Source organism: Saccopteryx bilineata, chromosome 6 (genome assembly GCF_036850765.1).
Source record: "Saccopteryx bilineata isolate mSacBil1 chromosome 6, mSacBil1_pri_phased_curated, whole genome shotgun sequence".
In the NCBI taxonomy this organism is placed as follows: Eukaryota; Metazoa; Chordata; class Mammalia; order Chiroptera; family Emballonuridae; genus Saccopteryx; species Saccopteryx bilineata.
The window spans coordinates 179581500-179607876 of NC_089495.1; the positions used below are offsets into that span (position 1 = coordinate 179581500).

The following is a 26377-nucleotide window of genomic DNA, read 5'->3' on the forward strand; positions in this document are numbered from 1 at the left end:
TACTTTTCAGCGAGCTAAGCGTGTCCGCACCATGATCTCTCATAACAGACAGCCGACCTCGCTCTCTGCTTAGCTTTGGAAAGCATGGCTACAAACCCATGCTTCTAAAACCAGAAAATCGTATTTGATTCAAATTCCCAACTTTGTTAACCACAGCGCAGTTTCATCATTCAGTTAGCTGGGAAAATATTTTGTAATAGTTTTCTAGGGAAGTCTATTTGAAATAATAAATCCTAGCCCTGGCTGGTTGGCTCAGCGGTAGAGCGTCGGCCTGGCGTGCAGGAGTCCCGGGTTCCCGGCCAGGGCACACAGGAGAAGCACCCATCTGCTTCTCCACCCCTCCCCCTCTCCTTCCTCTCTGTCTCTCTCTTCCCCTCCTGTAGCCGAGGCTCCATTGGAGCAAAGATGGCCCGGGCGCTGGGGATGGCTCTGTGGCCTCTGCCTCAGGCGCTAGAATGGCTCTGGATGCAACAGAGCGACACCCCAGAGGGGCAGAACATCGCCCCCTGGTGGGCATGCCGGTGGATCCTGGTCGGGTGCATGCGGGAGTCTGTCTGACTGCCTCCCCGTTTCCAGCTTCAGAAAAATGAAAAAAAAAAAGAAAAAGAAATGATAAATCCCTAGATTAGGTAATCTTGGAGTATTTTATTGAGCACCCTTATGGCCAACATGGACCTTTAGTTATTTTTGCTTGAAGATTCTTCCCAGGTAAACTGTCCACTTGAGCTGACCAAAGATTCTTTCCTTGAGGACAATCTTGGCTCTGTCCATGGGTTCTTCTTTGCTCACCATCAAGCGGAGGGGGGAAGGTCTTCCTTTTCAGCTAAGCTTCCTCACTAGGCTCCTAACTTCTTAAACCAGGACATCAACCCTTCATGTCAGTTTGGCTGGTGGGGCAGACTCATTGCTTCCCACCTGAACATGCTCTTGGTACTTTTCAGGGAGCATCATGTTGAATCATTACTGCTCAAAACTCACCAACATCTTGGCTGAGAGAAATGATAGACATGGAGTGTTTTGGGTACAGAACCTGGGTGTGTTTTTAAAAACACCTCTGGTGACCTTCCACGTGGAGGCAGGGCTGCAAACTGCTACTCCAGTGTTGCAATCACTATTCCAAGTTACCGACAGAGACCCAGGTACCAGACATACTGGTCAATCACATAATTTCATTTTTGACTTGTCTTTTGACAGGATATCATTGGAATACACTGAGGAACTTTCTAAGAAACCCACCTTCAAATTGTATATAGAGATCACCAAAAGGCCATTAATGAGGTGCCTATTGGTTAAACTATAGACTTCCCATCTATGGGAACTGCTTTTCTGGATCAACCGCTCTCGTCTGCATTTTACGAATCCTGTGAATCATCCTGTTTTTCTCCTTGCACTGAATGCTAAAGAGTTTGAAGCCCAATGTGGAGTATGGTTTGGCAGTTTACAGAACTTCCTGACAAGCATTCATAAACTCTGATCTCTCTATCGTATTTCTAACCGTTATAGGCATTACTGATAATCTTTTACTTTCTGAATTTTATTTATCTTTTCATGACACTTTGAAGTCCTTCTGGAATAATGCAAAATCAGTAAGTAGAAAGAAAGAAAGAATGAAGAAAGAGAGGGAGGGAGGGAGGGAGAGAGGGAGGGAGGGAGGGAGGGAGGAAGGAAAGAAGGAAGGAAGGAAGGAAGGAAGGAAGGAAGGAAGGAAGGAAGGAAGGAAGGAAGGAAGGAAGGAAAGAAGGAAGGAAGGAAGGGAGAGAGAGGGAGGAAGGTAGGGGGAAGGAAAAAAAAGGAAGGAAAAGAAGGAGGGAGGGAGGGAGGGAGGGAGGGAGGAAGGAAGGAAGGAAGGAAGGAGGGAGGGAAGGAAGGAAGGAAGGAAGGAAGGAAGGAAGGAAGGAAGGAAGGAAGGAAGGAAGGAAGGGCAAATAAAATAAAAGACTTTAAAGTAGGCAAGACTGGTAGACTCTACCAGAGAAACCACATTATTGGCATCGTCAGCATTTGAAAGCAGGGAAAGAGGCATGAAGGAGAGACTAAGTGAAGAAACATTTTTATTGTTTCAACTCAGAAAGAAAAGAAAGGAATCGGAAGGTAAAATGCTTGAGAAAAATGAATAATTTGTTTTTTCCTCACCACCTTTATCTATAAGAAACAGGAAAGGCTATGACTCAGTAATTTTAAAACTTACCTTAAAAAGGATATCTGTACACATCGCTTTTCCATGAGTTATTATTGGTTCTTGATCTTCCCCTTTTCCATCCCAACAGTCAAGTTCGACACATCTAGGAACACAGTGAAATTTCAATGTTGGATTCTTCCAATAAAATAGTGTGTGTAGAAATGAAAAGAAAGGATACTAAAATAAGGGTTTTTTTCTTTCTAAAAGTATAAAATGGAATGAATAAGTGACACGATTACTCCATGGGATATGCAGGTTAAAATCACATTATTCCCTTTATCAGTTTGGTGTCATCCAAATGCCACTGTCAGATTAAAAGACACTTCAGAGATACAACAACTGGTGTGGTTCTGGATGAAATTCTAGTTGTGACAAAGATACAGTAAACAACAACTTGAGGACAACTGGAGAAATTTGAATATGGGCTGCATTTTATATGATGTTAAAGAATAATTTTTAAATTTTATTAGGCAGGATGATGTTACTTTGGCCATAAAAGAAAATGCTCTCCTTATTTCAGCAATTCACATCCAAGTATTCAGAGATAGAAATACTGATGTAGTTAATTTTCTTAAAATATTTTCATATTCAAAAAAATAGCAGGTGAAGAAAATAAGATATTAGTTATTGATAACCAAGGAAAAAAATCATAATGTAACTACACTTCTTATTTTTCACTTTTAGAATTTTTGTTATATTTTAAGCCTCAAATATTTGCCAATTTCTGTCAAAGGAAAAACAATTGTCAAGAATCTGTTCTCACAGAATGAAATTTTAGAACTTTTGACATTAAAGCTACATTAGCAAGTGCCTTCATGACCAATCAGAAACAGCACAACTTCTTAAAATAAACATTTTGGAAGGTAATTTTGAAAGAATGTTTTAAATTGACAGTGGGAAATATCTTTTGACCTGCAGGAGGACTCCAGACCTTTGTGGAACAGCTATCATCCTTCCTTTTTCAAGGTTAAATGAGTATCATTATCCATTTAAGAGAAAGACCAATGCCCACTTCACTTTGAGTACCACTTCCATTGTTTTAGAAAAAAGGAAAAAGGCGTCATACAAAAATAACAGTAACAACAACAACGGCTCTCTTGAGTTCCTGACCTGCACCCAGCCAGGAGAACCTGTCTGTACATTTCTACTGAAGACTTCCCACCAAATTGCCGGCCGGTGAGATAGGTATTGTGGGAAGAACTGATGAAGTAGTGAGCCAGAGGATGGTCCATTTCCTGGTAAAGTTCTAAACGATCGAGGAAGACAGGGGCATTTTCATCTGACATCAGATATCTGCAAAATCCGTCACTTGATATAAGGCCTAGGAAAAAGAATAATATCTGAGCAGACTCGTGGTTTTGTTAGATACACATCTCATGCCTTACTCATGGAAGTTGAAGCACCTTAAATAGGAGTAAAATGTCTTCACAGCCTCTTTCCCAAGAGCCTTCATTATTCAGAACTTGAACAAAATAGCAGAGTTGCACATTATACATAACCTAATGCATAAGACAGGGAGGTCACATCCTGCTGTCATGCCCATGATGGCAGAGCACACAGCTCCCTCAGTTTAGAAGCCCTGTACCAGGAGCTGTGTTGACCAAGGGTCAAGGAGACCTTGGTCTAATTCTGCCTCTGTCAATCACTCCTTCAGCTCCTGAGTCTCAGCTTCCTCTTCTGTCAAACAGGGGAAGTACTGGGTGAAACCTGCTTTTCAGGACTGTCAGGAATGGCAAATGACACCATTCATAAGATGCGCTCTTAAAAAACTGGAATGCATTCAACTATCAGGCATTACTGTTCTTGCCAGATCAGAAAAGGGGTCAGTGGCCTCTCTGGATTTAAATAATTCAATTTTCCCATCTTATGTAAAAGGCAGGATATGAAACTGGTACAAAGAGTTTGCAATTGTCATAGAAGTGTGACTGCAAGGGCCACTGTTCTTTTCTGTCACACCTTTCTGACATGGGGACAGGACCCACAGTAACTGCTGAAACGACAATTAATATTTCTGCATCTTCTCCTATCCAATCAATCACTGACAGCTTCAGGGTTTTTTTGCTTTGTTTTTACTTATGCATTTGCAAGTTATAAACTGATGTCAAGTTTATAAAAAAGTACAGATGATAGCACAATAAATAACCACGGACTTACACCACAGCTGTGTCAGATCTTAACATTCGACCATATTTATTATTTTCTTTAAAGAAATACAATTATGGGTGCCTTTGTAGTGCCCTGAGAGCCCACCCTCCATTCCATTCAATTCCACTTTCCTACTTCAATGTAGACAATCGCTATTCTTGTCTACGGCCATACCACCCTGAACGCGCCTGATCTCGTCTGATCTCGGAAGCTAAGCAGGGTTGGGCCTGGCTAGTACTTGGATGGGAGACAGTCGTTATTCTAGCTTTTGTGTTTACCATCCCTCAAATGGTTTTGTAACTTTACTACATCTGCATTTATCCAAGCATTATGTAGTTGTACATATTTAAACATTTATATAAAAGCTATCCCACTTTTGCATTTGTAACTTGCTAGTTTTACTCTACATTTTCTTGGGACTTGTCCAGTTAATATAAGTAGCTCTTGTTCATTTATGCTTCACTGAATAGTGTATAGTATGTACAGTAGAAGGTATAGTGGTCCATATATAAATATATCACAACTGTCCATTATTCAGTTGATGAATATTTAGGTCATTTCTAATTGTAATTAAAAACACTGCAATACATACTGTGCCTCTGCTTCCTGGGCATGTATATTTATTCTAAGAGTAAGTACTATTTTGAGGCATTGGGGTAGATGCAGTGATAGAAGAACCAGACAAGCCCCACCTTCATGAAACCCATATCATATGGGCAAGAGAAGAAATAAACTAACAAATAAATATAAGTATAATAAATTGTCAAGAAAGGGCTGGAAGAAAAAACTAAGCAGGGAATGAAAGTGATCAAGAATGACCAAGGCACTGTGTTATATTTAGATATGTGGCCAAAAAAAATCTGTTCTGAGGAGGTAACATTTATACATGGGAAGCAAGCCACGTGCTCACCCAGAGGAACCCCATGCCAGGTAGAAGAGTCAGTAAGTATAAAGACCTTTGCAGGAGGGTATTCTGATGGGAAGAGTCGATGGAAATGAAGTTGGAGGGGCAGCCAAAGGTTCCATCAGTTGGCCTTAGTCTTCCCTTAGTGCCTTGGATTTAATTTTAAATGTGCTTAATAGCCTTCGGAATAACACGATCAGATTTGGTTTTCAAAGGTTTACTCTGGCCATTACGTAGAGCATAAATTGTAGGCATTAAGTAGAATGGAGACAACTAGTAAAAGGTCAACTGGCATTGTCCAGGGAGAGAGGACATAGGCTCAGAAAGGCTGGTGAAGGTGGAGATGATGTGAAACGATTTATTTAGAATCTATTTTATGTACAGATCTTGCAGGTTTTGCTGATGAATATGAAAGAACAAATCACATTGAGAATAATTCCACGAGTGTTGGGTGGAAGAGCAGGGTAAATATGGCACCAATTTCTAGGCTGGGAAAGGAACAGGTTTGTGGGTGAGGAAAAACAAAACATGGTATATACGTACATTTGAAATGCCATTCAATATTCAAATGCAGAGTTCTACTACAGGTCTGTAGAGGTTAGGAGAAAAGAGTTTAACTAAAAAGTCATGTGTGCGCAGAAGAAACTTTAAACCATTAATCTGGATGAACTCTTTAACCGAGTAAGTGTAAATGGAGCAGAGATCCAAAGACTGAACTTGGGCCACTCAGAGTTGGGAAACAGAGAAATTCCATAGGGAACATAGATAGAAATAAAAAGGCTGAGCTGTTAGAGGTCTATTTTCTACTGTACTAACTATTGCCAAAATATTTATCAAGGTGGTTGTTTATACCAACATATGCCCCCACAAGAAATTTATAAGAATACTTTCTGTACTATATTCTCACCATAATTAATAATGACACAGGTTAAAATTTCCATCATCAGTGAAATGGTGAAACTTTGATTTTTAGATGTGTCAATGATAATCTCATAGACATTTAGGACCAAGCAGGACTTTAGAAATAATCAATGATATGCCTTTATCAGAACATCTATCACACTGCCAAGGAACTGCTGAGTCTTTCTTTTCAACAGATCACAACCACCTGATTCAGTTTTGAATCCCCAACATTCAATATGGTGCTTGGCACCTAGTCAACCCTTAACAAACTCTAAAAATGAAGGAAGGGAGAGAAAAACTAGTTGAATGACTACATGAACCCAACTATCCTATAAGCAGGGAAACTGAAGTTGGTCCAGGAATATAACTCCCTGCTCAAGGTCACACAGTGACAGAGTAGCAACAAGAGTCAAATCATAGTGAAAAATGCTTGGTTTTCTGCCAATACCAATCTCCCTTTCACTTTCGTCACATGCAGGGTAGAATAAATTATGATACTGAAGATGTTGATAGAAAGGTAAGGAAGGAAGCAGTCATGCTGAAAATAGATATTTGAGGCCATAGCAGAGAGTGAAAATGCAGGACTATACCCAAGAGAAAACTCTACTGGACTTAGAATAATATCAGGGGTGAAATCACATGTCCTGGTGGGCCAGGCATGCGTATAGACAGGTTCTATGAGGGTCCAGAGAATGTATAGACCTTTCAGACACATTCACTGAGGTACAAAATAAAAAGGACCCTATTTTAAAGAGAAAGGAACCACAGCCATGATACTCATGGGCTCAAGGGACAGACAGGACCCAAACCTAGATCTCTGTTCTCTCTCCACTGAGACAAAGCCAGAGGCACTAGCTCAGGTATCTCAAGGCACTCCCTGTCCAGTTATACAAGCATCCTCCTCTCATCATTTGTCGGTGCTTCCCTCCGCTATGGGACCAATTCTAAGTTTCCTCTCCAAGCCTTTCCTTGGTCAAATATCGAAATGGACAACACATTGTTTCCGAAGTTTTACTGAAAAGAGAAAAAGGTTCAAAACCCCCACAGAATTGCTAAATTGATTCCTAATTTCATTGCAATTGCATTTATCTTCCATACCAGAGGTCAAATGATGGGTGAGAGGGTTCATCAAACAATGTATAATGTGTACTAGTTTTAGAAAAATAGAAGGGAGAAGAAGAAGGTGTACATTTTTATAGAAAATGGAATTCTTTTCATAGGTTGTAAACAGAAATTGTATTTGGCATTTTTGCCTGTTAAGCATTATGCAATACAAGCATCAGACAATATATGAAAGTATGTGGGGGAAAACCGCTATAATGTGTTTAATAATACAACTTTGACCTTTTAATTCAGGCAGCATGGAGAAGTTTTGATGTAACATAAAATATATACCAATGTAGAGCCCCGCCTCCCCCCCCTCAAAAAAGAAAAAGTCAGTTACCAATCCTTGCTTCTAGGGAGTTCCAAGGCATTTAAAGATATTTTTAACTAAAAATCCTGAGAACTTTAAAAATTGTATATATTCTTGCTTTTTTTTTTGGTAAAGAAAAAAATTGCTTTCACTTTTATTACCTTTTTTCTTCAAGTCTTCATCAGGCTCATACATCTCAATGATCTGCATTGCCCTTTTAACATCATAAAATGGGAATAAAATTTCATTCAGTCGTGGATCTCGTTGATGCTATGATGAGAAAACAACTCCATTTAGGTTGCCATTGCTCGCCTTTCTGGTGTTACACACGACTCAAGCATGTAAACTCTAAAACAAGGCCTAGCTATAATAACATATATATAGTTACAAAGATAGGATTTCATGTCTTACTGTCTTCCTCCCTAAAACATACTTCAAAAAACTCCAAATTTGGAAGTATTTGGTTGGTTGCCCTCACTGAGCAAGAGAGGGAGAACACAGAATATATTTTGTTTTTCTTTCAAAAATGGAAGGATATGTAATATAGTGTGTGTGTCAAGTATATTGTCTTCTCATTTCCAGACCACAGGTAAGATATTTGGCATGAATGTCCAAAAAATGAGGTCAAAAATTTTTTAAAGAAAAAAACAAATGAAAGCAAAATAAAAATAACCCAAAATAGTTCAAATATACTACTTTAAGTGCCAAAACAAAGACACTACAAAAATCCTCTAAGACAGGCAAATATCATCTCATTTCAATTTCAATTTTCTTAAATGAGTAAAAGATTTCTTGGGCACTCTGCAAACTTTGTTTTCTTGAGTAAATATTTCTTAATATGGATAAATTTTAATAATGAAAATTAATCAGCACAAAAATATTTACAAGCCAGAAACAATATAAAAATCTGCACTTAAATTTTAGTAGCTCAGAAAGTCTATAAAATGTAACTCAGTGTGCCCTGAAAAAACTCCCTGTGCAGAGAGTATGTACATGACTAAGGTACTCAGAAGGGTGGTGATGACATGCTTGTCTAATCGACACTTAGATGCTCATGGTACTACATGAGGCATCAGGAGCAATGTTATTCCTACAGTCTGCCACTCCAATTTCAGAGCAGTGATAAACAACTTCAAATTACTAACCTACTCAGCTATAACCCTTTGTGTGTCTGTGTGTGTCTGTATAGACCTGGAGGCAGTGGGTCCATGAACTTTTCTTATTGTTCACTGTGGATTAGAGGACCAAACACTGTGACCAGGGTCATCCGTCAAATAAACAAAGCAAACATCAATGGAATAATGGCAGATAAGCAGATGCGAGCAATACCTGGTCAATAGGTAAGAACTTTGGCAACAACTCTTTACCCAAATATATACACAGACTTTGGAAAAACACTATTGAAAATGTATTGAAGAAACAATGGTTAAAAGTTCATATGGATTTCCCTTCCCCATTTATTTTGAAATGATCATTTGAAAAGTGGGTTCCACAGAATGAATGCCTTTGGTCAACAGAATGTTTGATGTAATTTCCTAAAGCACTTGCGGCCTCGCCCGTTCTGGTCCTCCCACCTCCCCACCGAATTGAGTGTTCATTCAAAAGGAATGTCTTTCCTGTCAGTTTCTCCCAATGAAGCATGCTTCTGCTGTCATCTAAGCATTTCCAGCTCACCACAGCCCACATCCATGCACATGCTAGAGTAGAAACCATTATATTCATAACAGGCCTGGAGACCATAAAGAACAAAAGTTATGGGGTATGCAGAGAGAGTGTGATGTGAACCATGGAATGCCAGGCGAGTGAAGGCATGCGACATCTGGTTTAAGAAATGGATGCCACCATGCAGCTTTAGAGCTCACTATTCCAGGAAATAACAAGCACCATCCCTTTGCTGAGGTTACGTTGTTTTAAAAACAAACTAACCGATGAACAATAGCCTCTTTCTAGGCTCATTCATTCTCTCATCTGTCTCTGTAAATAACCTCACAGAAGAAGATGGCTGTGGGATTCTTTTATAGACCCCACCACAGTTATGTGCATGGCTGGCCACTGTATTTCCCTTCCTTATTAAAATTAAGTCTTTTGACTTGAAGATCTGCTCACTGGTAAATAAATAATCTGGACTCATGGAGATGATGGGGGCAAATCCATATGAATTAAAAAGTGAGAGGAAGCAGAGATTCAGCTAAAAAGGAAAGAAGAGATAAAGTTAGGCAAAGGAGGAGAGGGAAGCCAGACACTTTTATGTGCTTTTTACATACCCGTGTGTGTGTATCTAACTTGGTTTCCAACAGTGTGCTCTGAGATTGGCAACAATGGCACCACCCTCAGCTGGGAGCTTGTCAGAAATGTTCATTCTCAGGCCCCACCCCAGTCCTACCAAATCTGATTCTCTTGTGTAGGACCCATGAATCCTGTTTTTAACAAGCCTCCCAGTAATTCTGATGGGCTCCAATTTGAGAAGCACTGTTCTAACATGTAAAGGTATGCCTTTTAAACTATTGAAATACCATTTTTTAAAAAAGTACCTAAGTCTTACAAGGATAGGGAAATGCTAAATGTTTCAGATGTCCTCCCAATTAAACCCTATTAAAATTTTGCCTCATGGTACGATATTCACTAGAACATCCTGCCTATCAGAAGCAACAGCCAAGAAAACCGAGCCCTTAGATGATGTATCATAATCCCTTCTGCTTCACTCGTAGTAATTGAGCATGAAGAACAGAACACGGGGAATTGCATCTGTTTTTGCATATGCTCCACCAGGTAACAAAATCTTTTGCTTTCCCTAAATTTGTTATGTTTCAAAAACGTGAGCTACGTGGTTAGATAGCTCAGCTGGTTAGGGTATCTCCCCACTACGCCAAAAGTTGTGGGTTTGATCCTCGGTCAGGGCACATACAAGTATCAACTGACAAATGCAAGAATAAGTGGAACAACAAAAACAACAAATTGATGTTTACCTCTCTCTTTCTCATTTCCTCGAACATCAGTAAAATTAACAACAACAACAAAAAAAAAACACAAAAAGGAAATACGGCACAATCTGGACAATCCAAAAGCAGGGGAACAAATGCTAAAATTTGTGTTCAAGTCATAAAATTATAAGTTTTAGGTGAAAAAACAAAGAGGAGGAAGATCATTTCCAGGCAATCTCAGAGTAAAAGAGTTGCAGAGAATTCTGCGCAGACATAAGCACGGTGAGGCGCGTGCTTCCCAGCTCGGAGGGACTGGCCGTTGGTTTTCAGCTGGGGCTCGGGAAGCAGGATATCCAGGATGTTCATCCCATGATGCCCGGAGCTTTTTAACACGAGATCCTAAACAGGTTCCCAAAAACAGGTCTCACAGTGGTGCCCAAGTGAATGAGCAGTCATGGACATTGCTCCATTACGAGTCCTTACTCTTCTTACGGAGAAAAGGCACTGACTGGCTTCAATCCAAACAGCAACTGGGAGAGATGGATGTGGACATAAGTAATATTCACAACGGATAGAAAGAAGTTAAAGGAATCACTGGCAAGGGGAGGTTTACTCATAAGACTTAATAAGCCTTTTTCTTTCTTTGCCTATGCATTAAAGGGTACAGGTGTAAATGAAATAAGAGATATCGGGTCCTTTCTTACAGTCTTTCAACTAAAAAATAAATAGAAAAGAAATTTTAAAAATCAGGTTTAGCCCTAATTCATTGATGTAATAGGTGTAATGCAGGGGGGAAGATGGCCAACAACAAGAAAACAAAGCTAGTTCCTTATTATGATGGAGCTAGAAGAGCATTCTCTTCTGTCTTATTTTGATATTTCTCTCTGGCTCTGTCTGCATTCCTCAGTTCTGCAGACCCCTAGTTGTTATCATCTTCCTACGATGTCACATAAAAGATGAAGGTAAAACTAAAATCAATTTAGCTTCTCATTAGGAACAGGAAAAGAGAGGTGAAACAAATGGAGATTGTAATTAGCGCTGCCACATCCAGAGAGCCAAGCGGACTGCAGTGTCCAACCATGACAGCAGGGCGGCCATGAGGCAGCTCATAATTAGTGCCTTCTCCAGCTCTCATAGATGCTTACTTGCTATTTTCATAATATAGACAAAGAAAGTCTCCCTCAGTCTACTGGAAGAGAATAAGTAAGAAACATGGTTGTGGCAAAATATTAGATCTCAATGGTGGATTTGCATGACTAAATTCATCATGGCAAGTAACAGAAGATGGAAGCTGCTCTCATATTCTTCCCATTCACTACTAGCATTCCGAGAAGGGACCCAGGTAATTCACTAGGACAGTGTTTCCCAAAATGTGCCTGCGGACAAATCACCTGGGGATCTTGTTAAACGCAGACTGCAACTCGGCAGAACTGAGTGGGCCCCGAGAGTCTGCATCTCTAACAAGCTCCCAGAGGATGCCTAGCTGCAGGTGCACGACCACACGGTGAGAAGCAATCAACAAGGAGGTCCCAAGAAGCAGATGAGGAGCAGGTCTGAAGCTATCGGGAAAAGCTAGTAAGTGCAGATGACATGGACAGGCAGGAGGTGGTACAAACCCTACACAGCAACCAAGGAAGTAAATGGACGGCTGTCTCTCCTCCTTTCCTTCTGGTTTCCTGGAGATACAGAGCAATACACTGAACAGAAAATTAAAACAAAACAAAAAGAGTAAGGAGATTTACAAGCTGAAAGGTGGTGAAAAGCAGGATAGATTTTTTTTAATAAAATGGAACCTTCTCCCCAATCTAATTGGTTAATTTTGATGTACTTGTGTCTATTGATTTTTGCTTTCTTGATCGTGTTTTCGGTTACCTTTCTAAATTCTCTTATTTATTCAAAGAGTTTTTTCATTTGATAGTTTTTAATATTCAGGGTGTGCAATCATCCTCTGCAAATAATGAGAGGAGGGCCTTGTCCTTCTGTTTTCACGGGACTCATTTATTTTTCCTTGTCTTATTGCGTAATCCGGAGCTCCCTAACACATTGTCAAATTCTGGCTCGGTGAGACTGTGGCTAAAGCATTTTGGAAGTGTTTAGGTCTAGGTTTTTGGACCCATAGATCTTTTCATTCCAAAGTCTGTTCCAAAAGAGACAGCCTTCTGGAGTGGACAGTGTCTCCTGTCATTAAGGGTTTTGAAGACGCTTTGCCAAAAGGATGAGGGGGCAACTCAAAATAGAGGGTGCAAGGAGCTGGCAGAATGTTCCTTAAGTTTGACAAAGCTTCTGAAGAAGAATTCAGATTTCTGTCTCGTTCTTCCAATCAAGTTCATGAGGATAGAAAAGGAAGAAGAGATTCTGGACGGGCACTTGGATGAAAAATAAAGGCTGTATAGTTTCTTAGACTGTCTTGGCATCCTTATGACCTAAAGAAACCAACAAGAAATCACACTGATTCTATCAGTCCCATCCCCAAATTAGAGGTACTTTCTTATTATTAATAAAAAGTCAATCAGAAGAAAACATAAATGACAAGTAAGAGCTACTGACTACTGGAATAGTGATAAGTAACAGCTTACCAAATAATAAGTATTTAAGAAAGAATTCAGATGGCAGAGCAAGACAGTATAGGCAGTCACATCTTTAAAAATGGAATGTTATGTACCTAGACTTACAAGAATGACAAAAATAACTCCTGAGTAGGTCTACAAAAACAACCCATACAGGGAAGGCATGAAAGAAGAGCCCATCAACACAGCACCTACCTTCAGACTTCAGAACTATTTCTTTATTTGCAGAATGAAATGAAAATTGTAATGGACGGCTGGGTGCTAGCTTCACCCTAGTGCCCACAAGAGGCCTTTTGCTAGGAAGTGCCAAACTGTTATTGTGGTAGCTTTTCCCCCTCTCCCCTACAGTGCCCATCTCACCAACACTTCTTTATTTTTATTTAGAAAATTAATTTTAACAGGGTGACATTGATCAACAAGTGTGCATGGATTTCAGGGAAACATCCCAACTTAAGATGATCAAAAAACCCAAAGTGTGTGAAGAAGGTGAGGGAAACAGAACAACTTTGTATTTTTTTAAAGCAGAGGAGGGGGAAGGGGTTAAGGAGACAAAGAAAGGCGATTGAACCAGTGAGCAATGGCGGCATAAGAATGTGGATAATATCTGGGTAAAGAATATGAAGACAGTCCTCAAATGACCAGAAACTAATGGTGTGCAAAAACTTAAACTGTTTTCGAGTAAATTAAATACTGTATTGTGCTGAAAGGCTTATTTAAAATGGGAGGCATCTGTGCGGGTCTATGGAGTGCCTTCTCTTTCCTGCCTCACTGCTTCCAGGTGCTGAAAACTGTGGCTTCTAACGTGCAGCCCTGCAAATGAAAAGTCACTGAGCCCTGGCAGAGCAAGAACAGCAAAGTCTCTTTGCAAAGAAGTGGCTTGCCTCTGCAAACTGGCAAATCACAGTCTGCCTGTGCTCTCTTTTTGAAACAACATATCTCAGATACTTCATGTCTGGCTGGAAACTTCCTTTTCTCACATTTTCTCTTTATATGATATAACGGTTAACATAAATGGCTTTGAAACAAACAAACAAAAAAAACACTGTCCACTTCTCACTTAGATTCTTCTTATTCATGTGTTGGGAAAAAAAATTTAATTTGTTTTTATGGATTTAGCAAGAGTTTCAGGGGGTTTCACTGAAGACAAAACACTTTTCTTTGTACATGTCAAGAAAAAAGAAGTTAATCCGAGTTGGAATAAAAGTTGCAACCTTTACTTGTTCTCAAATACAAATTTTTATTTTTTTATTTTCTTTAAGCAAATTCTGCCAACCAGTTTTGGTTGTTAAGTGAATCATGTTCTAAAATCGGCTCTGAGAATGTTATAAAAATAAAAAGTAAAAAATTTAACCTGCAATCCAGTTGACCTAATATGTACTCTATTTTCACCCAGGAAATGTAGTTGTGCTTGTTGTCAAAATATTCTATTTGAACCTCCAAATTTTTCTTACATGCAATCCATTCAAAGACAAAACTACAGCTTTCCAATCCATGCAAAGATATGAGAAAAAGTTAGCAATGGAGAATCCAACTATCTACTGTGGTAAACTCAATCCACTCTCTTTCTATTTAATGAGGTCAAGAGAAATAAAAAATAAGTACCTTAAATATCATCTTGCAAAAACATACACATTTAATGAAATAAAAAAAGTCACACATACACACACAGAACCAGAGCTACACATCACAGCAAGAAACCAACGCAAAAGCAGTGTGCAAAGCCGACGTGTAGGAAGTGCGTGAACACACAGGGGCAAGCAGCTGATTTTTGCACCTGGTAAAGCCATAATGGAAAGATCAGCAGGTCAAAAGCGAAGCGAAGGAGGGTGCGGGACGCGGGCATGCAATGAGGACCGGAGGGGGCAAGCCACTGCACACAGACGATATGGAGTTAATGTATGAAAAAGCTTACTTCATTTAGAAAGCTCACTAATTGGTCTACCGTTAAATAATCAGTTTTGTCTCCATTGCTGAAAAGAAATTTATTAGAAAAAGTAAGTTTTTGTAGTTGATGCTACAGTAGGCACGATTTACATGTTGACATTGGTGGATGATCATTCTAAACTTATTTCCTAGCCCTGAAGTAATGGTGCGTTCTTAACATGGCCAGACTGTAAGAAGAAAAGAAAAAAAAAAAAAGAATAAAACCCAATAACAAAAAAGACCCTCCCACTAGCTCAGAGAAAATATCTGCAATTCGTTTTCAGCATGACATTGTTTACACAACAACATGTAAGTCATCCATTTGAGGTAACTGGATGAATGAACTTTTCAACAACAAAATAACATTCCAAATCGAATCTAGTTAGTTCACATAATGGGTTAATACCTAAAGGAGCAGGTTAAAATTGTAGGGAGTTAGTAAAGCCAATGCAAAGGGGAAAATAAAAAGTTCCAGGTGCTGCCACTAACTTATGTAAAAGCTTCTCAAAAAAAATAGTGAACTTTTACCCGGATCAACTCAGGGGTGAAAATGTAACCCTGACTAGATAGTCCTAGATACTGTCAACTTACAATAAAATACTATGACAATAAAAGTCTATAAAATCTAAAAGGACAAGGATAACATTGACAGGAGACTTTCTCATCAACAGAACTTACATTTTTTTAAAAAGATCTTCTATATCTGTCCGAGGACAAATCTTTTGTGTCAGTTCATAGAACTTCTCGTAAGTAAATGCTGCAGGCTCGATCTCATCATTCTGCAAAGAATAAAAATGTGTCATAAATCATGGAACGTATTTTCTCCTTGAAGGCAAAGGATCCACAGGGTTATAAAGCAAAGGGATGGTCCCGTGGGACCCCAGGGCCTCCATGTCTGAGTCCTGCTCACAGGAACCCCAGGCCCACTTCCAGCCTCGTCAGGCCATCTGCTGGAATGCAGCACATGGAAATGAGCATCTCCCGGTACCAGGAGACCAGCCATCTTTGTATCTTCAAACCTCGGTACAGCTGGGCTGCTCTGGGATACACCCCATAGGCCCAACAGAAAACGACATTTCTTTCCTCTTTCTCTCCTTGTGGAAGAGCACGTACCTGCCTAAAGGGCACACGATCAATCAAGCCAAAGTTTACTTTCGCGGATGCTCTGAACTTGCACAAGGCTCGGGACAACCCTAAAGGATTTTACTTCTCATACTGAAATTGTTATTTCAAATAGGATGTGTGAAAGCTTTGTCACAGTCAGTAAATTAATTTCAGTTATTTTAAATCTGAAGGGCCATGAACACAAACGGTGTGTGCGGGAAGAGGAGCTTCATAAAACAAGCGCCCAGCCGTCCTGAAGACCTGAATTTATTAGGCAATTATTCATGCTGACATTGTGCCTGGGAGGCCAGGGTGACAGCCTTCGCTGGAATAAGCTTTCCATAAACTGTGTAAAAGAGTCGTTTCCTTTTCTTAATAAAGTTGACAAAAACATTTTGAAGTAGAGTATCTGAATTTGAAAATACTGAAGTTAAAATGCCCGGACCACAAAAGCAAGAATAGAAGGAAAATGAAGAGTAAAGTAACTGTATTCTCTGTGTCTGGATCTAATTCTCAGTCTCATTGAGATTGGTTTAATTAGATACATAATCTGGCTTATTCCATAGGAAAACATAAATAAAGAAAATGGTTTTAGGAACACATTATTAAATAAATAAATACGTTATGCTAAGTGAAAATAAGTCAGAGAAAGACACATACCGTGTTATTTCACTTTAGATGTGGCATCTAAAAACAAACAAACAAAAAACCCCACACAAAACAGAAACAGACTGGAGGTTCCCAGATGGAAGGAAGGATAGGAGGACAGGCGGAAAAGGAGAAGGGACCCAGAAGTACAAATTGGTAAATGCACAACAGACAAGTACAGCACAGGGGCCAGAGTCAGTAATATCGCAACACCTGTGTATGGTGTCAAATGCGTACATTTATGGGGGGCATCGCCTTGTAAGTTATATGACTGCCTAAACATTACGCTGCCCACCTGAAACAGAACAGTGAATGTCAACTGTAACTGAAAAATAAAATAAAATAAATGAATACCTTTCCACTGGGAAGACCTAACTCCTTGAGTGCTTGAAAGATCACCTTTTCTGTTTTCCCCGACGCGAAGGTTCTAGTAATACTAGAGCAGAAAAGAAAGGGGAAAACAATCAAGTTGTTGTTAATTCTGTTTTCTCTGATGCATAACTCCAAGTAACATCAGGGATGGTGGAATGAAGGCAGAAAGAACAGGAGAATAAAATGACTTCTCGCTTCTAGGTATGCTTTACTTCCCAAACTAGCTCTTGCAAGGTCCCTGTGGCCACCTGCTTATTGTGCTAGCGAGACTATTTGATTCTAAGACAGGCCACCCCCCTGAATGTCTGTGAACACCAGAGGCGCTGGGGGATATACACTTTTGGGTGAAAAGAGTGATACATTTTGACGCTACCAAATTACTCTGGAAGACGGAATGTGGCCCATGGAGGTTAGCTGTAGAAGTGAGCCTCATGTCGACCATATCTAGGTTTGGGGAAAACAAGTGGGTCCCTTTGAACTCAGCCCAGGCCTGTGAATGCCCTTTCCCTGGGTAATGCTCACCACAACTGACAGGCATTATCAGACATATTTTGTTTATTTGTTTTTTGAGCTAAGCACACTTGAGCTACTCTGAAATATCATCTGCCTCAAGGACTGAGGCGTTTATTATGAAAGTGACAGGTGCAGGGGAGAGGGAAGGCAGGGGAACAATTATTCAGTGTTTTGACAGAATCTTGGCACTACCCTTGGACTGGGAATTTTTGAATAATGGTGCGGCCTTTTAACTTGCTTGGTGTGCATTCAGACTAGTAAAATGGATACCAACTCAATGAGCATATTTCCTAATGATGATAAAAGTAGAAAAAAAAGAGACTCCTGATAATCAGTACATGAATTGAGGAGAGAACTTGGTACCTTGGAATCCACACCTGGCTCTGAGCCATGCCTTGGCTACCCAAAGAGCCCTCAGTCACTCCTTGATTGGTAATTTGTCACCATAATATCTTTAACTGTAAATCACTAGTCCAGCTCCACTTAAGTGAGAGCTTACTGTCATCAGTGAAGCTAGGCTTCAGAATGTCTTCCCAGTGAGCACAGAGAGTCTGCAACAGCGCCTCCCTAACCCCATCCTTGTCATGCACATGCACTCCACCATTCACATTAACTAGAAGGCAAGCCCCAAATGGAAGCAGGACTACTAGTTAATCTTGATGAGTGGGCGAAAGCACCACTTTAGCGCCAGACTATAAGTTCCCGAAATAGATGGGGAAGAACTGACTTGAAGTAAATGAACTGCTCTGTGTTCATTCAACGCTTTATTGTTTCATACTTGGTCCAAGAATACTTCAAGAGGTATATTTTCAAGAGTACTTGAGACAGTTGTATTCAAATGTCAGGAGGCCTATGAATTCTAGCAAATCTACAGTCATGGGAGGGCATCTGCTTGACATCAAGTAAAATGACTTCTAGTGTAGAGGGCGCTATTTCCACATTTTCCCACTTCTCTAGAGTTCAATTTAACTGACTTTTATAATACAGAGAGAGAGAGTAGCTATTCAGTGCATATTTTTCTTTAAAGTATGTGTTAATGGCAGAGCTACAGGCCTCCAGCAGGATTTGGGATATCTGGCACCTGTACTCGGGAGGAAACACCATATAACAATCTCAAGGTATCTCAGCTGCGTTGAGCTTCTAGGTTTGAATAGGTCTGGCAAAGGAGATGGAAACTTACTGGCATGATCATGAATGCAGCAGCAGGTGGAGGGCTGAGCCTTTCTGATAAAACAGAATCTGGGTGTCTGGTAGGGGGTAAAGCAGGGAGGAAGGGAAGAGGATATAGAAACAGAATTGTTTTGGCTAGAATTTGGTGAAGCACCAAAAAATAGGAAGTAGAAAAAGAACATCTCACAGGATTAGGAAGGCTCAAGCGTTTGTGTGAGAGAGAAAGTAGGGTGTCTAGTCCACACGGGAATCTGTTAGTGAGGGCAAAGTCAGAGCCCAATAACATGACTGCCCGGAAGATAATAAAGGCAAGTGGCATTCTGGCCCAAAGGGCTCAATTGTAGGCCCATCTTTTCATGAGAGGACTTGGGCAGGCCAATCTCGCTCACCTCATTCCATAAAAGTGCCTGAACCAGGATGGAAAGAGGGAGAAAGGAAGGGAATAGACCACTGCCCTGAAGCAGTGCCTTTATTCCTTTTGCTTCGGGAAGCTTTTCGAATCATTCTTGGGCCTTAAAATGGATTTGCTCAGGGTTGAGGGAGTTGTGGACTGAAGGTGAATTCTATGAGTTTCCAGTTGCATCAGAGGTGCAGCAGATGCCATTTAACCGGAGTCCTGAGAGGAACACACTGATGACAGACCAGGGACACTTTAGACACATCATTGTGGGTATTTCATAGAAATGTATTTATAAAGGACTGTGAATTATTATTATCTTTTTTATCAAGAGAGAGAGCGAGAGAGAGAGAGAGAGAGATACAGAGGAAAACAGGAAGGGAAAGAGTTAAGAAACATCAATTCTTTGTTGCGGCACCTTAGTTGTTCATTAATTGCTTTCTCATATGTGCCTTGAATGGGGTGCTCCAGCTGAGCCAGTGACCCCTTGCTCAAGTCAGCAATTTTGGACTCATGCTAGTGATCTTTGGGCTCAAGCCACTGACCATGGGGTCATGTCTATGATCCCACACTCAAGCCAGCGACCTCAGGGTTTCGAACCTTGGTCCTCCGCATCCCAGCCCAATACTCTATCCACTGTGCCACCACCTGACCAGGCTAAAGAACTGTGATTTAGTCAACTCTACATATAGCCTCCTGCCCAAAGAGTATAGCTTAGTGCGTCACAGCTAACAGATGCTCAATGAGATTTTATTGAATCAAAATAAACCACCTTCCCCAAAAGAAATGCTATAAAAGTAAATACCCTTAAGTTGAGCACAGACTTATTATTGTTCTGGTTAAGGTCCACATTCCATGGGACCTTTTAGGTGACAAGAACACCAATAATCTTAAACAGTATTGGAATCTTACTCCTTGCTTGCCCTCAAAGGATCTACAATCTATCCAACATTTTTTTGTGTGTGTATGTGAGAGAGAGAGATAGAGAGAGAGGGACAGATAGGAACAGAAAGACAGGAAGGGAGAGAGATAAGAAGTATCAATTCTTCATTGCAGCTCCATAGTTGTTCACTGATGGTTTTCTCATATGTGCCTTGACCGGAGGGCTACAGCAGAGCAAGTGACCCCTTGCCCAAGCCAGTGACCTTGGGCTCAAACCACTGACCATGGGGTCGTGTCTATGATCCCACACTCAAGCCACGACCTTGGAGTTTCAAACCTGTGTCCCAGTCCAACACTCTATCCACTGTGCCACTGCCTGGTCAGACTGTCCAACAGTTTTAACACCATGTTCTGAAATAGTCATAGTCAGGGAAGACTCATGAAGTGAAGCGCTAGCAGAACCAGACCATCCTAGTGGGCAGGCTGGTCCTTTGGGACATGGGTGGATTATGTAGAAGTTGGGTTGCCATGACCATACTGGAAGTTTTTGCCTTCTTTAAAACAACAACTGTCCCTTCCAGATTTCTTCTAGCCACAGTCCACAATTATTGTCTGGCTCAATTTCCCAACTCTAGACACTGGTTCCAACTGCAGGTTACAAAGAATGGGAGATGGCAAAGATTAAAGAGTGACCCATCCAAACCTTTGGTCTGAGTGAGAAGATAAATTGAGTATAAGTGTGTAAGTTTCAGAGAAAGGCAGACTGCATCAGGTCACGTGCATGGATGAAAGAAGAGAAGAGAGAGACAAGGGGAAAGACTGTCTTCACTCACCATTCCTGAAACTTCCTGGGTATTAAATTTTGATTAATGCTGAAGAGCAGGGGCCATTCCCAAGCTACGCAGTAACTATGAAGTCAGATCCCTTGTAACATTGTGCACATGCACTAATATACTAATAGTTTCCATTTTAAAAGCTTCAGTATGATAGTGATGAAATGACATTTTAAAAGTGTTTACTCTTAATATCCATGAAAACATTCAGAACAATTTCCACCTAGCCCTTGGCAGTGCATCCACCAGAAGATTTATCCGCTATTTTCTGGCATAGTATCAATTCTCCATCCTCTCTAACAAACTGCCCCCTGATTGCAGATGTCTTGTGTCAAACACCTGTTAATACTGGCAGGCACCAAAGATTTCATGTCCAAGAGAGCTACGGAAGATGACAAAATATCTAGGTCATTTCTCAGGAAAAAAAAAAAAAAGGTAATAATTTTGCATGTGAACATGCAAGGTAAAGATCCTCAGAAATAGAAATAGCTTCCGAGATTATATAATAGAGATGTGATTAGTCGGATAGATGCAAACGAAACCGGAACTGCTAGTTCATAGGGATCTAATCACAATTTATGTCTTTTATACTTTGTCCAGTTCCTGACCCTTATCTGGGAAGAGAAAGCAGGAGAGTGAGATATGTAAAACACGATCCAACTTAACGTCTCTTTTCTTTGCACGACTATCTGTGGTCTCTAAGTTTGGACTTATTACTTCAATATTAATTTTACATAAAATGGCTGTACATTTGCAAAGAGCTGTAGGATGCTGGGACACATTAACATAATTGTCCTGCGAATGATCAACAGAACAAAGGACCAGTGTAAAGCCATCAATCAAGGATGCTAAACTGTAAAGAAGGCATAAAATCGACTTGCTAGTAAATTATTAAATAAATAAAAAGCAGAGAATCCTACCTATAGATTTATAAAGACCACAATAAATGCTTAAGGTATACAGCCCTGTAAGCCATCAAGAAAAGGTTAAGTGAGCCCTGGCCGGTTGGCTCAGCGGTAGAGCGTCGGCCTAGCGTGCGGAGGACCCGGGTTCGATTCCCGGCCAGGGCACACAGGAGAAGCGCCCATTTGCTTCTCCACCCCTCCGCCGCGCTTTCCTCTCTGTCTCTCTCTTCCCCTCCCGCAGCCAAGGCTCCATTGGAGCAAAGATGGCCCGGGCGCTGGGGATGGCTCTGTGGCCTCTGCCTCACGCGCTAGAGTGGCTCTGGTCGCAATATGGCGACACCCAGGATGGGCAGAGCATCGCCCCCTGGTGGGCAGAGCATCGCCCCTGGTGGGCGTGCCGGGTGGATCCCGGTCGGGCGCATGCGGGAGTCTGTCTGACTGTCTCTCCCCGTTTCCAGCTTCAGAAAAATGAAAAAACAAAACAAAAAAAAAAAAAAGAAAAGGTTAAGTGCCTGACCAATGATGGCGCAGTGGATAAAGTGTCAACCTGGAAACACTGAGGTTGCCGGTTCAAAACCCTGAGCTTGCCTGGTCAAGGCACATATGGGAGTTGATACTTCAGGCTCTTCCCCCTTCTCTTTTTTTCTCTTTCTCTCTCTCTCTCTCCCATCTCTGAAATGAATAAATAAAATCAAAAAGAAAAAAAAAAAAGAAAAGGTTAAGTAAAAAGAAAACTGTCTATGGTCCATTATGATTTGTATGCTTTTCATTTTCTCATCGATATTTCAGTTGTGTTCATGGGTACTTTAGTTCATGACTGCTATAATACATGGAATGAAGAAAAGCGATGACCTTTTGCACAACTCTGTTAAATCAGAAAAAACAATGCCGAGGGAGCATGAAGATGCTCTTCTAGGGATGCAGAATGGAACTTTTGACACAGACGAAGTGGCTGGGCAGAGAGGGAGACCGAGTAGGGTCAGCTGCGGCCAAGCGGGACCAGCACGCCACTGCTGAGCTACGTCTAAATCGAATCCTGTGCAGGTGGCCACTACCCTGTATTCTGGGTGTTATCTGGGTTGATTTTATTTATTCAGTTATCTGTTGTGTGCTGGTGGGCTGCTTTGCTAAAGTGTTGTCCAGAGATGACGTGAACATGAACCCGAGTCTGGGAGATTCCTGGAAGAGTAGGTTGGTATCTGAGAAACTTGCTTTTGATTAAGAGTTCAGGGCTTAGGTTCATGAAACCAAACACAGTCCTGGCCTCATGTGGACAGCAGCAGCAGCAGACGTTCTGGGCAGCAGTCCAACCTCTGGAGTTTCCACAAAGTGCTTACACAAATGTCAAGCAAAATGATACTAGAGAGTTTGGTAGAGAATTCCCGTCGCTACTATCGTGAGAGCTTGCAACTGTACCCACAGACTATTAGCAAACGCTGAGACCAGGGAGGGAGTGGAGAGGCAGAAATGAAGGAAGCGCGAGGACTCGGAGGAAAAACACATGGAGGATGTATCTGGTTCATGCTCTTCTCACTCTTGATTCCACCCAGGCTTCACTGACATTTTTCTCCTTGTCACCATTATTACCTTGGGCAAGGTGAGGAATCGACAGCTCTGAAGAGTGGGACAGGCCACCTAGGGAGCACGTGGCAAGAAGGCCCGGAGCCACCTGCGCTGGGCTCCAGAGGATCAGCCATGCCTAGAATGAGATGCCTTGTCCCGGGGCACCACCCTTCCTGAGACAGGCCCTACCTTTCCATTGCAAGTGCACGATTAAGCCTTCTTTAATTTTAGCCAATGGTTGCTGAGGACACATAAGTAAAAGGCATTTAAATCTTAAAAACCCACCTATTGGAAGGTTTTAAAAACTAATGCTATATTCTCAGATATTCTTTTTTTTTTTTTCCTTTTTCCGAAGCCAGAAACGGGGAGGCAGTCAGACAGACTCCCGCATGCGCCCGACCGGGATCCACCCGGCGCGCCCACCAGGGGGGGATGCTCTGCCCATCTGGGGCGTCGCTCTGTTGCAATCAGAGCCATTCTAGTGCCTGAGACAGAGGCCACAGAGCCATCCCCAGTGCCCGGGCCAACTTTGCTCCAATGGAGCCTTGGCTGTGGGAGGGGAAGAGAGAGACAGAGAGGAAGAAGAGGGGGAGAGGTGTAGAAGCAGATGGGCGCTTCTCCTGTGTGCCCTGGCCGGGAATTGAACCCAGGACTCCCGCACGCCAGGCCGACGCTCTACCACTGAGCCAACCGGCCAGGGCCTTCTCAGATATTCTTTAACTTATCAAAGTAGAGTAGATGCTGCCATCTATGCTGAGAGAAAAAAATGCAACTTTATGTCCATAAATGATCTTTACATGTGATGAAGTGATTGAAGCTAGGCTTCCAGAATGCTTCTGTGGAGGGCTCTCTCTCTCTTCACTCTGGTGTCACGAGTGTGGACACAGGGAAAAGAACACACAGGAATGAGAGACGTACCTCCTAACCGGGATTTTACCAGTGGTGTTGGTCATAAATGCCAATTTCATCCAGCTGGAAAACAAGAGGAACAACATCGTTTTTCTGTCAGGGTAAAAAACACTTTACAAGATCATTCATTCAGCAAAGATTTACTTAGTCTGAAAACCAGAGACAATTATACGCTGTCAGATAAATTTACAGCTGTTGGCTTTATCAAATAAAAATACGGGACTTCCAGTTAAATTTGAATTTCAGATAAACAACAAATAATTTTTCACTCAGATATGCATAGGGTGTACTTATAAACATGATTTATTAAGATCTACCACTTTGTACCCCTCCGGATTTCGGATACAGGGGGTTGGGGTAAGGCCTGCTTTCTGAATTGCAAGAGTACATTTGGACCCCAGATTGTGTGCTGAATGGTCCGTGGGGCCGGTGGTCTGTCTTTTACCCTCGCAAAGGTGGCTTTTGCAAGTGCATCCCTTGGCCACACCCCCATTTCTCAGTCTCAAGCCACAGAGGCTCCGGCTACACCAGCACCCAATTATAGCCCCAGACATGGGGAGTTATTTATCAACAGATGTAGTCTGGGGACACAAAAAGCAGTGCTCGTTACCCAGAAGGCACTTGGGAGCTTGAGGTTCCAGCATCTTCCTGCCCTCAACCGTTCCTTTCACAGAGTTTTTGGGCTGTGGGTCTACCACAAATGCCCTGCCAGGTAACATGAACAGCATAGGTGCGTAGTGGTCAGCTTGCTCTCCTAGGTCAGGAGCATGGAGGGGAAGGCAAGCCAGACATCACCTGGCCGCTTACTAAGCCTCATTTTCTCCTCTGGAACCTTGGCTTGATAACAGGCAAGAACAAAGGGGAAAGCCAGTGAAACTCACTGTTTCTTGAGGCATGTCATCGGACTGACGTTGTTGGCTCTGAAATTGTGTATGATTGATCTCAGGCCATCTACCCATTGCTGAAAGAGAGAGGGGAAAAAAAGTGTTATTAGTGAGTAAATCTGCTGGAGCTACTCCAGGTTTGGATTAGATAGCCTTATCCACTGTGTATAATAACAACACAAACTCTTCTTTTATCCCCTTCCTGCCATACATTTTGTGTGCTCACTTTTAATTCTTTAATAAGCAGCTTTCACTCTTTCCAGGAAGATAAATGTGGCATCCATGGTGTCATTAAACACTGGGTTGTCACGAAGAAATGCTGCCCGCTGATTGATTTGCTAAGCCGTCCATCTGCAGCCTGTTTAAATTGAAGCCCCTCTTCAATCACTGGCAATCTTAATAATTCCTAACCAACATGATACAAGACGAGATGACACATTGAGTTATTCCCATCCTAAACCATGAATGCCTTAGGGGCTACATCACTGTTATTGTGTGATACTATTTCATTCTAAAAGTTTGGCACATACCTTACCTGTCTGTGTTTTTCAGCACAGCCTTAAAAAGTAAAACAAGCACTGATTGCCAGGGTACCCAGAGGAAGCAGCGATGTGCTGGCACAGATTCTGCATAAGGACTTGGACCTCAGCTCTAGTTCCTAACATCACCCCATGGACCTACAAGGAAAAGTGAGGGAAGATTGTGCAGGGCAGTATTTGGGTCCCTGCAGGGCATTTTAATAGAAAAGGCTGGCCTGTGAATTAAGGCCAACTCTGCCCTTGGGTCCAACAATTGTGCCAGTGAAGGCCAATCTGAGATGCTAAAATAAAGAATCACGCTCTTGGCAAAATGACTTCATCATTGCAAAGGCTAGAGGTGATGACTGAGTTATATACAGTAAGTGTGTGTGTGTGTGTGTGTGTGTGTGCGCGCGCGCGCGCGCGTGCATGTGTGCTTTTAATTTTAATTGTAGTAAAATATATGTAACATAAAATTGATCATTTCTACCATTTTTTTCTGAATCCTCCCTTTTTAAAATTAATTTTAATCAGGTGACATTAATAAGTGAAAAACTCAGTGGCATTAGTGATGTACACACTGTTGTACGACCATCACCACCTCCTCTCTCTAGAACTCTTCATCCTGCAAAACAACAACTCTCTGTTTTTTTTCTCCCCCGAGCCCTGGCAACCACCATTTGACATTCTGTGAATTTGCCTCATGACACATATGAATTCGCC

At 41.5% G+C, this 26377-nt stretch overlaps 1 protein-coding gene across 10 annotated transcripts in view; it reads right to left on the bottom strand.

Annotated features, from left to right (window-relative positions):
• The window catches only part of PLCB4 (phospholipase C beta 4), a 387833-nt gene that overhangs the window by 57777 nt on the left and 303679 nt on the right, over positions 1 to 26377 (bottom strand). For all 10 annotated transcript variants that reach the window (XM_066234675.1, XM_066234677.1, XM_066234673.1 and 7 more), the window contains 8 exons: positions 25134 to 25213; positions 24262 to 24315; positions 17063 to 17144; positions 15635 to 15735; positions 14946 to 15003; positions 7707 to 7815; positions 3290 to 3500; positions 2189 to 2282 (listed from right to left, as the gene is read on the bottom strand). In XM_066234675.1, coding sequence (XP_066090772.1) covers positions 2189 to 2282; positions 3290 to 3500; positions 7707 to 7815; positions 14946 to 15003; positions 15635 to 15735; positions 17063 to 17144; positions 24262 to 24315; positions 25134 to 25213 — 789 coding nt within the window. The remainder of the gene's footprint in view (positions 1 to 2188; positions 2283 to 3289; positions 3501 to 7706; positions 7816 to 14945; positions 15004 to 15634; positions 15736 to 17062; positions 17145 to 24261; positions 24316 to 25133; positions 25214 to 26377) is intronic.